At 48.5% G+C, this 16,301-nt stretch overlaps 1 protein-coding gene across 1 annotated transcript in view; it reads left to right on the top strand.

Moving 5' to 3' along the window:
• Positions 1–16,301, top strand: part of LOC106698078 (ALK tyrosine kinase receptor-like) — a 292,777-nt gene that overhangs the window by 273,566 nt on the left and 2,910 nt on the right. Inside the window, exons 5-6 of the mRNA XM_014460552.1 lie at positions 7,598–7,729; positions 15,036–15,167. Of these exons, the coding sequence (XP_014316038.1) occupies positions 7,598–7,729; positions 15,036–15,167 (264 nt within the window). The remainder of the gene's footprint in view (positions 1–7,597; positions 7,730–15,035; positions 15,168–16,301) is intronic.

The following is a 16,301-nucleotide window of genomic DNA, read 5'->3' as shown; positions in this document are numbered from 1 at the left end:
GTGAACGGCTGGCTTTTGAGGGTCCACAAACAAGGAAACTGAGGCCCAGAATAGGAGTGACTGGCTTGTAGCCCAGAGCCTTGTCACAGAACTAGGCCTCCAACCAGCTCTCTTGGTTCCCAACACAGTGCTTTCCTACCCAGCCTACCATCAGCCCTCCACAGCTAGGCCTTCTCCTCACCGATTTATATTTGAGTAGGAACCCAGGATGCCAGTTCTTTAATGAGGCTGTCCACACTCCAATTTATGAGTCCCAGAGCCCTCAGCAGGATTGGTCTCTGCCAGGCTTAATTTACACAGTTCGCAGGCCTTCCATTAACGTCAGCACAGTAGTAACAGCTGTTAGCCTGTGCCTGCTATTTGACTGCAACCTGATCACGTCACCATCCATTTTCATGTCTCTGGGCTTGTTTACCCTGAAGTACTTGATTCTCCTCATCCTGGAAAACAGTAAGTTTCTACGGTGGGAACCTGGCCCAGCCCCACTCCTGACCTCCCCATTCTCTAGTAGGCAGACTCCTCCCACACACCACATCCCCTTGTCTTTCATTTAAGAGTAAGACCCCTTCTCGCCGAAGCAGCATTCAATTTTCCCCCTCAGTGAGTGTCATTGGTTAGGCATCGGCAAGCAGGTGGGAGACAGCCCAAAAGCTGATACAAATGTGCCTTTTTTAATGCCACATAAATCACCTTAATTAAAAATTAATTAAGTGACCTAAAATTTGACATTCATTTAAAAAAGAAATTTGAGTAAGAAGAGTTACGTAGATTTTTTAGCACCAAATCTCCAAGACATGATGGAAGGAGGGGAGTGTGTTGGGTTTCTGCTTTGAATGCACAATGAGGGAAAAGGAATCATTCTCAGCCAGAGAACCCAGTAGGTCACTCATGGTATGGAACAGTGATTCATGTGACCTGACCTGGGCCACACTCGCCTCAGATGCAAATATGAACTAATTTCTCCTGCACTGGAGACTAGATAAATAGGCAAACAAATGTGGCATGCTGTCTCAGGTGACAGGTTCCAGGATGCAAATAACAGATGACTGAGACAGGAAAAGCTAACATGAGGCATCCAAGGGAAACTTGCTGGGTGAGCGGCTTAGTAAAGCATGGGAGGGAAGAAGGCTTCAGGGGAGAGTCATTAAAGGGCCAGCATTAATAAAGATGGCACTAATTATATCAAATCAACCTTATAAACATATAGCCACCAACAACCATTGCCCAGAACTCCAGAATCAAGATGTTGCAAATGGATGGTGGTCTTAAAGGTTGGACCTGAGGTCCCACCCTCAAGGTATCAAGGGCAGTGAAGACGCATGGAGGTAAAGGATATACCCAAGACTCCTAGGTGCTCTAGGGCAGATCTTCCAGCCTCTGAGGAAGAGGTTTTCAACCCAATGCCCCTGGGAATCACTCAGGTAGCTTTTAAAGCCACCCATGCCAAGGGCCTCTCCTTCTACTGATTTCATTGGTCCAGTGGGGCCTGAAGATCAACAGAAATTCTAACTTCCTAGTGACTCCCATGGGCAGTCAGGGTGCGGGTCCCAAAGGTGATCTAATCCGAGTCTGGGAGAGGAACTCCACCTGGGATCATCTGACCAGGCTCTGGGCCTTCCCCTGAGGTTTGCTTGCTGCGAGACCACAGGCATGTCGTAGTGCCTTATAGTTTAAAAAGTATTTCTCTGTATGTTGTTTAGCTTCTTGAATCCCCAATCTTCTGATTAATCAAATGGGAATAATAACTGTCCTGCCAGTTTTTTATGAGGTTCAAACAAGGAAGGATTATGAGAGCACATCGTAAGCTATTAAAATGCTCTACAGAGGTAAGGAATGATGAGAATTTACGGCCCCCAGTGACTTACATCATTATTCTGGGAAGAACTGCTATTTCAAAGATAAATAAATTCCCACCTAGACGATCCTTACTAACAAAAGATCCCCAAGTACCAACTTACCCCGGAGCAGCTTGATCTCAGATCTCCCTAAGCATTCTGTGATTAGGGCACTTGGTGATCGAATGGTTACCAGGATCCACTGGCGCCCATAGGTGGAAAGCATCAGGTAGTGCCAGCAAGAAGATCCACTGCCCAAGGCTGGCTATGACCACCCAGGGCCTCAGGTTACCATCCTCCATAAGCCAGAGGAGTCACTTCACCACCACAGAGAAGATGCCATTTAAGAAACTCAGGCCCTTGATTAAAATCGTTCACCAAGGGTACTTCCTTCCTTGAAATTTATGGGCCCCATAAAAAAAGAACTTGAGAAGACAGAGCAGTTGTTTTTTGTTGTGCCTCATTAGTTTTGAGTTTGGCTAGCAGTAGAGATCAGAGTACCAGGCATACATCTAATTGAATCCCTCACAAGCATAAAATTCTCTGTGGTATGGCGGCTGCGATGCCAGGGAGCCGAGACGTCTCCAGCCAGGGGAAGGAGATGGAGAGGCATTGGTAGAAGCAGGCCTGAAGGGGACGGCTTCTCTGGGCTGTGGCTGTGCTTTAACTGAGAAAAGAGAGGTTTGGGGATTAACTCTGGGGCATCCAGAGAGTGAGAGCAGCACTATCCTCCACCACCAGATCTCTCCTTTGTCAAGGTTTGGGGTGAAGGGCAGGGATGCCAACTTCCTGCCCTTCTGTACTCACAATCATTGCTCCTGAGGACACCTATCACCTGGGTGTGGGAGGGGGGGACCCCACAGACAGACACAATACAAAGGATAGAGAACAATCTGTCAAAAATGGGGATTTTCACCAATCCCTCAGCAAACCGTGTAACCACGCTAAGCCTTTGTATTCTTAACCATAAAACAGGTATAAAACTTTCCACATATAATGCATAGGTTCAGTTCAGTTCCCAAGTATTGGGGTGGAGAGATCGCTATACAAAGTACTGTTTTAGACTCATCAGGATAAGACTCAATATCTCCTTCCCAATCACTTACAGTTTGGTGAGGAAGACAGCATACAAACAACTGCTTATAACATGAGGCAGAATGCCCGCCATGTTAAATGCAAGAAGTGATAAGTGGTAGAAGTCCAAGTGAAAGGAGGGTTCATGGAGGGGAGGATGGGAGAATCTACAAAAGTGTCGTAGATGAGGTCTGGGTCCCTATTACTGAAAGATGAGATGCTGGTGAAGATGTTCCTAAATGAGAGGGCAACCCAGAGACTGGGAAGGGTGACCCACACATAACCAGTCCCACATGGAACAAACTAAGCAGAAAAGAAAAAAGAAGAAATCACCCAGGAGAATATGGATAGGTTTGAATTAGGTACAACTTAAAACTGCTGTATATCATGATACATTATAAACAGAACAAAAACATACAAAATCCTGGGAGAAATTGTCAAGCATATAATAAATAATTTCACATCCTTATTCATAATCTCATACAATTCTATATGAAAACATGGAGGACCTAATAAATAAATCAGCAGATGGAAGTGGGCAACGTAAAAGTAAAATAAAGCTAGCAACATGTGAAAAAAATATTCAGCCTCACTAACTACCAAAGAAATACCAAATAAAACAGCAGGGGAATTCCTTTAGTTAAAAATAAAAATCTTGATCTATTCAGGGTTGGCCAGGATGTAGTGAGACGGGCAGGCATGTGTGAACGCAGCTGGGAGAGTGTAAATTGGATTAACTTCTAGAAAATAGTTTGGCAGTATATATGAAGGGCCTTGAAAATGTTTACACCCTTTAATTCAGTAATTCCACTTCTGGGAATCTATCCTATGAAAATAATCTGAGATGCAAGCAAAGGTTTATGGTCAAAGAGAGTCTTCAAAGAGTTATGATAAACAGTCTAACAATCCAAACATTGAATACTGTTGAAATAAATGATGGTCCGTATCCCAAAGTATTGTAGCCATTAAAAGGTATTCTTCTGCAGAATTTTTAAATCTTTGGTAAAGCTTGCGGCCTTATTTAATTATTTTAAGGCATATATACATATGGCACAACTGTATACACTTTTAACGAATAGGCCAAAACACTTCTGAGATGTTAGAAATGATGGCCTCTGGGTGGTGAGATTCTGGGCACTGCTTTTGTTTATTTTTACCCTGGCTTCACACTTTAGACAATAGGCATATGTTTTTAGAATGAGGGAATGACAAGTCATTGGTGTGTGAAAACGCATAATGAGAAACAGGCCTAATCATAAGGTGTGAATGAAACACAACAAGCTTACACGTGTTCCCTAGGTTGAGGAAGATTTCAGAGGGGCTTTTATTTTGCTTATATTTTCTTCATTAGGGCTGGGAACAAGGGTAAGAAGGTCCTCGCTGTATATAATGATCCAACGTAAGACACTAGAAAAAAATACTTTGAAAACTAAAAATCACCAAGCAAATGTGAAGAAGGGTTCTTATTATCCTAAATGCCTTTACCCTGAAGCAAGGGCATAGAGGACAGGCAGTGTCACTGGGCAGGCAGGGCCCATCAGCTGGGGTGGACACACCAGTGCGGCCCTCACAGCGGCCCCCAGCTTGAGGCCACCTGCCCGCCACTGCCCCTGGCCCTCAGTTGGCAACTTCCCTCTGTGAAGTGGAAAGAACAGAGTGGCCCTGTCCTGGAGATTGTGAAGTTCAGTGAGCAGGCAGGTGAAGTGCTGGCGCTGTGCTGGGCAGGTAGCAGGGACATTATATATGATGCCAGGTGTCCTTGCTGTGATCTGCGACAAAGGCCACAGCCCCTCCCAGCAAAGCCCCACCTCTGCAGGGGAACCCCAGCCCCTAGACACATTTTACCTCCCAGCCTCCAAGGGGACATGACTGACAGGTTGTGCATGTCCCTGCTCTTAGAATTTGAAGGAATTTGGAGAAACCATAGACTTAGGCTATCTTGAGGCACAGGGACAGATAGGGGTGCCATTTTTCCTTCTGTGTGAGGAAGAAGGGGGCAGAGGTGACCAGTCCAGGGAACCACAGCGATCTAGTCACAGAGCAGTTAAGGAACTGAGAAGTTATCTAAGGCTGTGCTGGGCTTCAGAGCTCGGGGTCTCCGAGGACTGTCCTCCATTGCAGCTGGAGTCTGGGTTACATGGTGCATTCGTTTCCTGTGGCTGCTGTAACAAACTACCGCAAGCTTGGTGGCTTCAAACAACACACATTTATTCCCTTAGAGTTCCTGCGGGCAGAGTCTGAAGTCATTCTCTCTGGCTAAGTCGTGAGAGCAGAGCAGGCTCCCGCTGGAGGGTCCACGGAGAATCCGCCCTTGCCTTTTCCGGCTTCTGGGGGCTGCCTGCATCTCCTGGCTCCTGACTCCAAACTCCTGCTGCCCTCATGGCATCTCCTACTTATTAGCTGTCTTTCTTGCTGCTCTCCGTAAGGACCTTGTAATTACACCTCAGTAATCCAGAAGAATCTCCTCTATGTAAAGGTCCTTCGCTTAACCACATTAGTAAAGTCCCTTTACCACATAAAGTAACATATTTGCCGGTTTTGGGGATTAGGATGTGGGTCTCTGGGTGGGTCCATTATGCAGCCATTCACAGATAGGTAACCTAATGTGCAGGCTGTCTGTGAGCCCTCTTAGGGGCCAGGCAGTGGCTAGGGCTGGGGGTGGAGAGGGGGAGGACACAGAGGTTCAGACAACCTGCTGAGAAGATGGGAGCAGACACTAGAGCTGGTCCTAGAGCCAGGGTGCATGGAATCGGTGCTGAGTCCGGAGTACAGGGTTCATGGGGAGAGACAGACAGATGAGACAGGAAAGGAATTTGGGCCCAGATCACAAAGGACCTTGAAAAGCAGGTTTAAAAACTTGGATGTACCCAGCCCAATGGTTAAGCGTCGATCCATGAACCAGGAGATCTTGGTTCAGTCCAGTCCGGGCACATGCCTGGGTTGCAGGCTCGATTCCCAGTAGGGGGTGTGCAGTAGGCAGCCGACTGATGACTCTCTCTCATCATTGATGTTTCCATCTCTATCTCCTTTTCCCTTCCTCTCTGAAATCAATTTAAAAAACAAAAACAAGAAACTTGGATGTGATTCCCTGAGGGAAGCAGGGCCTGGTTTCCCACATCCGGGAGTTACCAAGAATGCCCAGCCAGGCTGGAGACCCATCTGACAGGGCCAAGTGGCCACCTGCCATCAGCTTACAAGCTGAGCCTCAGCTAGACTAGGTTGGGAAAGAGGGCCCAAGGCCACCTCCAGTGCTCCCCTCCCATGAGATGGAGAGAACAGCTTTGCTGTCTGACACATGGGGCCTGAATCCCATGGACCAGCTTCACAACCTTAGGCAAGTTACTGCAGCTCTCTGACTCAGTTTCCCACTAAGGATACGGGCACTGTTAAGACTGCCTAGCTTCCCTGAAAAGCCGATGTGCTGAGGCACACAAAGGCATCCCAGAAGTCAACAGGCTGGACTTGGTGATAGTGCCCATGCTACCGGGAACTGTCCACTGAACCAGAAAATCATGGAATGTTAGGTATTAAAAGTCATCTAACTGGAGAGTCCCACATCACAATCAGCTGGGAGATTTTCTTAAAATAAAATCTAATAAAGACCAGTCTAATTTCATAGCCAGGGTTGGAGGAGACCACCTGAGATGATGCTCAGAGAAGCTGTAGGACCACCCCCCAAGTGGGGATCCTGGGTCATTCTCTCCACCACCCAGCCAAGCACTGAGGTGGATGGGATGGAGACTGCTGAGGCACCGGCTGCCACAGGGATGGAGCTAGAAAAGAGGATGGAGTGTAGGGCAGCCAGGCGTGGGGTGGGCCCTTCCTGCTCATCTCCACGTGGGCCAGAGGCTCCTGCATCCCAAGAGCTGGGCAATAGGAGGTGCCATCAGAAGCACCAGCCCTTGCTAGATGGTCCCAGGCAAAGTGCCCATTTCGTAGGGCATGCTCAGCCAGTCCAGCCTTCTCTTCCCTGGAGCCTGGCTCTGTGCGTCACAGGTTAATTAATTATCCTAACACTTTGTTCTTGATACAGAAACAAATAACTGCTAACAATTTCATTATAAACTGCGTCCTCTCCCATCCTCCACTGGATAATAGGATTTAACTAGAATTTCAGAACTGGAACAGACCTTAGAAATATGGTCCAAACCCCTCCTTTTGTAAATGGAGAGACAGGGGGCCAGAGAATGACAAGGTCAGCATCACACAGCCGGTCATGGAGAGGCCGGTCCAGGGCTGGTCCTCACAGTGGTCTCCTCGTGTTCCACAGCCAAGAGTACTGCATGATTCTAAAATCACTCCAGTGGTGGCATCCAGGGTCAAGAACATGGGGGACATACACTGGACCAGGTAGTCCCCTTGATACCCCAAATACGACCTTAAAGGTAGAGCTATCTGTATGCAGCTGAGGCCCCACCTGCAGGCCGTCCACCTGGCACACTAAAGCCATGGGTTTGAGGACCCCAGACTGTTGAGGGGACGTAGACAAACCTCGGCCACTCTAATCCCCATCACTAGGAAATGAGATCCCCAGGGGGTTGTGGGCTGTTAGGGCTTTGACTTCCTCTCAGCCTCCTGGTGCTGCCCCTGGTTGTGGCCAGATTGAGGCGCCGGTGTCTCAGGCCACTGGGATCTGAGCAGCCAAGCCACCCACACTGACCAGGCCTGTGTCTCTGTGTGCTCTCCAGGGACATCCCCGGGCTCCAAGATGGCCTTGCAGAGTTCCTTCACTTGCTGGAACGGGACAGTCCTCCAGCTCGGCCAGGCCTGCGACTTCCACTGGGACTGCGCCCAGGGAGAAGACGAGGACCAGCTCTGCAGTGAGTAGATGAGCTGCCCTACCCACCCCACCCCAGCCACGCTCACCTCCCTCTCCTGCCCCATCACCCCATGCATTCCAACGTGGACAGCCTTCCTATGTCCAGTGCCATTTGCGTCTCGTCTCAGTGACAACTTTCAAAAGCTACACAGTCTTCAAGAGACAGAGCTAAGATCTGTGGAGTGATAACAATGTGGTCCAGAAACAGCATGAAAGTTAAGAACCAAACAAGATCTTTTAAGTTATGCCCTCAATATCCTCGTGCACAGAGGACATGTTCGGACGAATGCCCAGCTCTGTAACATGACTTTGGAAGCCCGGACTTCCCTCACTTTTCAGTCCTCATCTTTCATCACCCACCACCTCTCTCATCCTCCCAGGCTCCCGTGTACCCCAGGTCCGGCCATATCAGACTGCTTCTCAGCTCCCTCAAACCTCCGTGGCTTTGTGTGTGGTATCCCTTGCCCAGAATGCCCTGTCCCTTCTCAAGTCCCATCTGCTCCTTCAAGACACCCCTCAGGAGTTGGTTCTTCTGGGAAACCTCCTCTGACCACCCCCACAGGACAGTTGGTTCTTCTTTCTCTGGACCTCCTGTCCCAACTCGGTGTATCTTCCACCCACCATAGCGTCCATTATTTTTTAACAGCCTTTTTTTTAGATATAGTTCATATACCATACAACCCGCTCTCTTGAAGTATGCAAGCCAGTGCTTTTTAGCATAGTTACAGTTGTGCAACCATCACTACTAGTTTTAGAACATTTTTTATCACTCCACAAAGAAACCCTTAGAAATCTTTCCCTACTTTCCTCCAACTGTGCCCCCTCCACTAACCATAAGCAACCATAATCTACCTTGTGTTTTTCTAGATTTGCCTGTTTTGGGCACTTCATGTAAATAGAACCATACAATATGTGGTCTTTTGTGATTAATTTCTTCACTTAGCATAATGTTTCCAAGGGTAACCCATGTTTCAGTGTGTATCAGTCCTTTGTGTATCTTTATTGCCAAATAATATTTCATTGTACAGATAACCACATTTTGTTTAGCCTTTCTTCAGTTGACGGGCACTTGGGTTGTTTCCACTTTGGAGCTATTATGAATAATGTTGCTGTGGACATTTATGTACAGGTTTTTGTGTAGACAGATGTTTTTATTTCTCTTGGGTATATGCCTAAGAATAGAATTTCTGGGTCATATGATAACTCTATATTTAACAGTTCGAGGAACTGCCAAGCTGTTTTCAAAGTGCTGCACCATCTTACATTCCCACCAGTAATGTATAACAGTTCTAATGTCTCCACATCCTTGCCAACATTTATTATTATCTGCCTTTCTGTTTTAGCCATCTTAGTGGGTGCACATCCATTACATTTTATGAGGGTGGTTTCCATGTTTCTCTCCCTCTCTGTGGGCAGATGGGGTTTGGTACTCTTCCCTGTACCAATATTTCAAGTGATTCCTGGCACAACTGACACTTTGTTCATTAAAATGAATAAATGAGTTGGAAAACTTGGGCTCCATAGAGGAAAACAAGTTGCTGAGGTCTCATTGGTAGTTCGTAGCAGCATTAGACTCCCAGCCCAGTGCTCACTCCACTTCAATACAGTGTCCTCAGTAGCTATTTGGCTAGGAGTAAACACTAGAGGTTTTTACATTTTCCCCAGGGAAACCGAAAACACAGTACACATGTAATATGAGCTAGAAAATATGCTAGATCCTGGAGCAGAGATGAAAACACAGCACCTGCCCTCAATGCTGAAACTCCAACATGGGGCAGGAGGGGAAACAACAGAACAGGGTCGGGAAGCAGGCAGCAGGTGCGTGCCTGGGTGCTGTGGGGCCCAGACACAGCAGCCAATGCTCACCTCCTAGATACCAGCCCCGTGACACTGGCCTGCAAAATAGCTTTAAAAAGTTAAGTGTTTCCCAGGTCATCTGGAGGACAAACTTTCCCTTGGGGAAAAAAATGGTTTTGTTTATTCTCTTATAAATGAAGCAATAAAGAAATCCATTTTTCAACTTAAAAACTACCTTTTATGCAAAACTTTTGAGGGAAGTTTTCCAATAATGGCGGAATTGTGGTTGTTCAGATCAACTCAGTAAGGAGTTGCAGGTAGGCGCCTTGTCTGCCCACACTGTCTGGCTCCTGGCCTGTCTCACAGACTTTCACTCTGCATGTGGCCCGAATGAACCTAGCCACCACGCTGCCCAGGCTGAGGCCTCTGTGTGTCTCTAGTTATTGGTCTCTGCAGTATTTCCAGCAGTGCCTCTGAGCTGTGTGATTTTGCTTTTGCCTTTTTTTTTTAAGTTTCTTGATGCCCACTTCCCAGCAGGGACACAGGTCAGGCAGGGCATGCCCTGATTTACAATTGGGAAAATGAAACCACAGAGAAGGTAATTGATTTGTTCGGGTCACACAGCACGTCAGGAACAGAGCCATGATTAGAGCATTGAGCCTGCGGGATCTGGCCATTACTGCGAGCTCAGGGCATTTTCCCACCATTCAGGGACTTGCCATTAACAAGTTTCCAGGACCAACTCCAAGCTGGAGGGCAGCCTCGCTGCGGGCCCGAGGGCAGGCACCTGGGGCCCTGTGGCCTTTTCAGTGGCACTTGAGCAGCTGCTCTGACCAGCTGTCGGAATGACAGCTCCACACTGGAGAGTACCCCCACCAAGGTCTTTGCTACAGAAATCGGTTGCTAGGAAGAGAAGTTCAATTCAGAAGGAGAGTTATTTCGATCTTTTTGCCACTCTGATCTTTACAGTACTACCAGCCAATATCCTTCTCCTTGTTTGTGTGCCCCGTTCTCTGTGGGATATTTGCTGTCTTCCCTATCACATTGACTGGTGTTGATCTGGAAACCATCCCCGTGAAGATAGCAACAGTAGTAATAATATTGGCTAACATTTATTGAGCATTTACTATGTACTGGGAGCTGCTCCAAACACTTTGCATGTATTAACTTATTTCACCCTGACAGCAATCCTATGTGATGCCATTACACCCATCTTAGAGATGAGGAACCTGAAGTCCATGGTCAAACTGTTAGCCAGTGGCTGAGCAGTGATTCAGACTCAGTCTGACTTCAAAGCCCACACTCTGAACCACTACAAGCCAGACTCTTGTTCTGTGAGTTTCTAGCAGCTGGTTCTGCCGAGCACAACCCTAGCTATATTTCCACCCAGGAGGAAGGGACCAGAAAAAGGTTAGGGAGTGAGGTGGGGGTAAGATCACTCATCCCCACCTCTGGGCCTCAATTTCCTCATCTGTAATGTGAGTTGGAACATGATGCCCTCTGATGTGGTATGTGTTGATGTCTAATGCTCTTGACCTCACCTGGTCCTTCCCAGGTAGTCTGGAACCTATTAGAATGCTTTCTCTGAGCAGGAGCTCACCTGTTGGGGATGTCCAGATCTTCTAAGGAACCCCCACAAGGGTCACCAATCTTGGTCCAGGGTAGTCAACCAAGCTTGGCCATGGTTGGAATTTGAAGGGAAAAGTAGACTGTATCTGATCAATTCAGCCTCACTCCACTCTCTCCCCAGAAGGAATTCCCCACACCTACTGGGGTTTCACTCGATTCTCAGACTCAACCCCAAGCAATATCTCTGTCTGAGATAAGTAGGGACCTGAAATGGAGGTGGCAGCATTGCCCTTGCCCTTCTCCATCTAATCACCAACCTGTCCATCCACACCTGGTCCTCCAAATCCATCCTTCTTCCCTCATTCCAGTTAAATGTTACTGATTCAAGTGAGACATCCAGGACGCTATCACCCATCGAAGAGTGTCTTCAAGGGCCCCTGGGTGTCGAGCAGTGGCCCTCATGGCATGTGCCTTCCCAGAAAAGGATAAGGTGTTCTCGCTTCATCCCCTGGATGGGTCATTGACTCACCAGGTATTTGCAAGCAGCTCACTTCCCCTCCATGTACTTAATAATCTCATCTATTTAGTGGGGATACTTTTCCTGTCAGGCAAAACAGGTTTTTTTATGTTTCTTTATTGTAAAATAAAACATGTTGGTTGTAAAATATTTGAAAAATCTAGAGAAGTACACAGAAGAAAATTACTATCACCCATAATCTCCCTCTCAGACATTCAGAGATAACCATAATATTTTGATGTATTTCTTCTAACATTTTCCCCCATGACTCTATATTTTCAAGGAAATGTATAACACATATTTATCAAAAATGTTAACCGAGTTGTCACACAGGAAGGAAAAGAAGTGGTGTCATTTGGCCTGGAGTTTGTACTTGGCAGTTCCTGCAGCTGTTGCTGAGGTCACATCTCTGTGACTCCACAAATCTGTCTCTCTTAGAGTGGAATCAGGTGTCATAATTGCCAATGTTGTGGGATTGATTGACCCACACACAGCCCGACTTGCCATCCGGCCAATGAAATATCTGGCTGCAGCCCAAGGAGAGGGTGGGGTAGAGCAGTGCTGCTCAGACATTAGGAATGTTAAAAATACAGATTCCAATTCTGGGGATGGGGTTGGCGTGGGGGACCTGAGAGTCCACACTTCTCACACTTTCACAGGTGATGCGTGTGTGGCTGGTCCCTGGACCACATTTTGAGTGACAGGGTGTAGAGGACTGAACTCACTCCCATTTCATCAGCAGCTAAGGATGGCGATCCTACAGTGTGCCAAGCCCTGCTCGGGTGCCTGGGGTGGAAGAGAGGAGAAAGGGATGATCAGAGGAGGAGTAGACAGACCAACCCTGTGTGCCAGCGTTGTGCTCAGCAATTGGCCTTAGTGGCAATTTCCCAAACCCGGCCTAACCCACCAAGGGCCTCTGCTCTGATGCCCACGCCCACCAGCTTCCTTAGGAGTGGCTTTTTGCTGAACACACAGCCCCGTGTGCTTGCAGTAGTGGGCACCCTCTCATCGCCTCCCCACCCACTCTTCGAGGTCTTAGTTATCACATACATTGTCCAGTGACCGATTTTGCCGACCTCCTGGAAAGAAAGGGGCTTCCAGTCCCAGCTCGCCCTGGATCCTGTGCCAAGCTGGAACAAGGTGGGCTAGGAGGTGGAGAGCCGCTGGCGCAGGTGGAAGGCACAGGTCTCCAGAGAGGCAGCTGAGGGACTGTCTCTGCCTCCGGGTAGCTGGGCTGTTGTAGCGCACCCCCTGGCGAGCTCCCCTGCCCGGGGGAGAAGGATGATGAACAATGCCGCCACTTCTGTGTATTTGCTCAACCCTGTCTGTTTATAAAATGTTTCCATACTCTCTCTTTCATTTTGTCCTCAAAACAGCCCTATGACATAGACCAGTGATGGTGAACCTATAACTCATTTTTTTGGTTGATTTTTCTTTGTTAAATGGCATTTAAATATATAAAATAAATATCAAAAATAAAAGTCTTTGTTTTACTATGGTTGCAAATATCAAAAAATTTCTATATGTGACACGGCACCAGAGTTAAGTTAGGGTTTTTCACAATGCTGACACGCCGAGCTCAAAAGGTTCGCCATCACTGACATAGACACTACTATTACCCCATTTCACAGAGGAGGGAGCTGGGGCTGAGGAAGGAAGTGCTTGCCTGAGGTCGCACAGTAGGCAACAGAGAGGCTAGGCTAGAGTGCAGGTGTCCCACTCCAGGGCTGTTGAGGTATCAGCACCCACGAATCAAGATCTCCCCCTCCCCTCCTGAAAGGGGGAGGCGAGGGTGATGTGCCCTGCAGGCCCCAGCTCAGCCCTGCCTCCTCCTCCCAACGGGAGCCCATCACCTGCGAGCATCCTCCATTGTAGTACCCGGTCAAACACGCTTGTAAAGGACGCTCCCCGGAAGGTCACCAGTTAGTTTTTGCAAAAGAAGTGGCTGTGGGATCCCTTGAGGGGGGCATAAAAAATAAAACAGAAAGGTCTCCTTAGCTGTTGGATTTTTAATCAGAGGAACATGCAGGGCTTGGGGAAACGACTTCTTCAGGGGAGTATAAATGGGAAGAGATGTCCAAGTCGTGCCAGCCTGTTTTAATTTATAATGCTGCCTCCGTGTGAAATGCACAGAGAATCGGGGGAAATGAGCGATAATTCACAAAGGTGCTGTCACAGCCAGGTGCGTCAGGGCCTCTGTGTTAGCCTGCCACTGCCAGGAAGGCGAGACAGAGGAAGGACAGCGCCATGGGTCCAGTCTCTCTTGCACAGGACATAGCCGGGCCAGGGACTGCTGGGCGCTGTCACCACAGCCTGCAATGCCCACTCGGGGCTGAGCACCTTCCCTGCAGCAGTTCTCCCAGTCAGCTGTAGAGCATAAGCTCTCTCTAACCCTCTCCCCTGCCCTCCTCCCTCTGTGGGCAGCGGCGAAATATATGGTCTATGAAGCTGACTGTGGCCTCTTCAGTGGGACCTGAGGTCAGTCTGATGCAGAGAAAAGGATAATGGGGCTATTTATGCTGAGCCAACAGATGCTGTAAAGAGGCTCCAGTAACTGGGATTGCTTGGTCAGGATAGGCGAGGTTCTGCTGCAGTAATAAACCATCCCGCATTTCAGGGGCTTAACTTGACACAGGCCCTGTTCACTGAGGGTTGGGAGAGGGGCTCTGCTCCGCAGGGTCTCTCTGGGACACAGGCTGGCAGGGGCTCCACATCATACAGCAGCATCCCCAGGAACAGGAAGTCTCCTTGGCCCCTCAGCAGGGGAAAGGAGCCTGAAGAATTGCACAGAGCTTTCCGCAGGCTCCATCCAGAGGAGACACACATCCCTTCCGCTCACATTTCATTGGCCAGAACTGCTCAGGTGGCTTCACTTCACTGCAAGGAGGTTGGAAATGGGAGCAAAAAGGAAGTTCTGAGCAGTGTGTCTCTGCACACAGAGGTGATTTGAGGGACCCAAACCAATTCCAGGCCAACACTGCCACTGCTGCTGTTAGGTCCTTGCCACTGGGCTGAGCTTTAGGAGTGTAGTCCAGTGAGCACACGTGGACCTCTCCCTGGGTCACGTTCTTTGTGGGTCCGTGTAAGTTTAGAAATAGAAGAGCTAGGTTCAAGCTGGATTACCTGCTGGCTAGGTGACCTTGGTCAGGTTGCTTAACATCTGTGAGCCTCTGCTTTGTCATATCTAAAACTGGGTTAACAATACCCATTGCTGTGCAGTTGTTATTATTACCAGTTTTTTCTGAAGTTTAGAAAATCGTAAGTTTGGGATTAGGGCCTCTCTTCATCATGATCAGTATCATTAGCCATCGAGGGAGCTGTTATTAGTGAGGACAATGTGGTCACCCTGGCTAATTATTCTTGACTTTGGCATCGTTTGCATTCAGCCTTCCAGGAAATGACTGTCCCTGTGCTCCTCCCACAGGTAAGCTCCCTGCTGGTTTCTACTGCAGTTTCGAGGATGGCTTCTGTGGCTGGTCCCAAGGAACACTCTCACCCCACGCGCCCCAGTGGCAGGTCAAGACCCTAAAGGAGGCCCGGTTCCAGGACCGCCAAGGTACTGCCACTCCTCTCCTTCCCCCTGGTGCCCACCCAGCCAGATGAGAGACTTAGGGCACCGCCCAGGGCAGCTGGCCCTGCCCCACCCTGCCGGGCAAGCCTGGGTGGGTGGCTGTCCTGAGCTTGCCCTGGGGTGCTCCACACAGTGTCCTCTAAACACTTCCCTGGGCTTTAGAATGACTAAATCAGGCCCAGGTAGATGCCACCTTTTGTTCTTTAAAATGAGAACCTTGATGAAGGGTTAGCTGAAATATAAAAATAGCAGCAACAGTAATAATAATCCATTTGACAAGTATTTTTTGAGACCTACTGTGTGGCAGGCCCATTACTCATTGAGAGGTAAGGAAAAGTGTAGCCCTCTTTATGACTGTATATTCTGCTCATCGATCATGGTCTCTGTCCCCCACAGAACGAAACCACAGCCTTTCCCACAGGCAGCCCTTCAGATATTGAAAGACAACTGGTGTGGCCCACACACCGAATGAGGGCCTTCCTCTCCCCAGTCACATAAGCCCATCAACTCGATCCTTCCTCAAGGGTGGGCGGCATGCTTTCGAGGATTTCTGGCCCATCCTGGTTACTCTATTCTGGACCCACCCGAATTGTAACTTGGTAGTAACTCATTAATGAACTTCGTTAAGAGACAGAGAAAAGTAGAAATGAATGACTAAAGTCCTGCCTGGACTTCTGTGGGGTGCCTAAAAAGTTGTGGGCTCATGCTGGCACCTGTCTCCATAGCACTGACCACCTACAAAGTGCCCTGCAGTCCTGGGGGTTTACTGACGCTTCTCCCACCGGCATGTGGGGCTGGAGCTCCTATTCTCCCAGGTTCTCAGGCAGATTAGTGTTTAGGAACAAGAAATGAATCTTGGTCAGGCATGTGACACTGGGTGGCCTGGACTCCAGGAGGGGGAGAAGAGAATGAAGGTAATAGAGACCATTGCTGGGCAAAGCATGGGCATGACTGGAAATGGGGAGCGATGGGGCTGGGGCAGGTGGTCCAGGGCACTTCAAGCTGCTCCTGGCCTCTGGGCTAAAGCTGGTGACCCTAAGAGATCAGGGATGCAGAAGCTCAGCTATCTGATGCCAGGACATCACTGGCCCTTTGGAATGAAGACCTTTGCAAGCCAAG

The sequence above is a fragment of the Myotis lucifugus genome, unplaced genomic scaffold (genome assembly GCF_000147115.1).
Source record: "Myotis lucifugus unplaced genomic scaffold, Myoluc2.0 scaffold_134, whole genome shotgun sequence".
Lineage (NCBI taxonomy): Eukaryota > Metazoa > Chordata > Mammalia > Chiroptera > Vespertilionidae > Myotis > Myotis lucifugus.
This window is presented reverse-complemented; position numbering and strand designations above follow the sequence as displayed.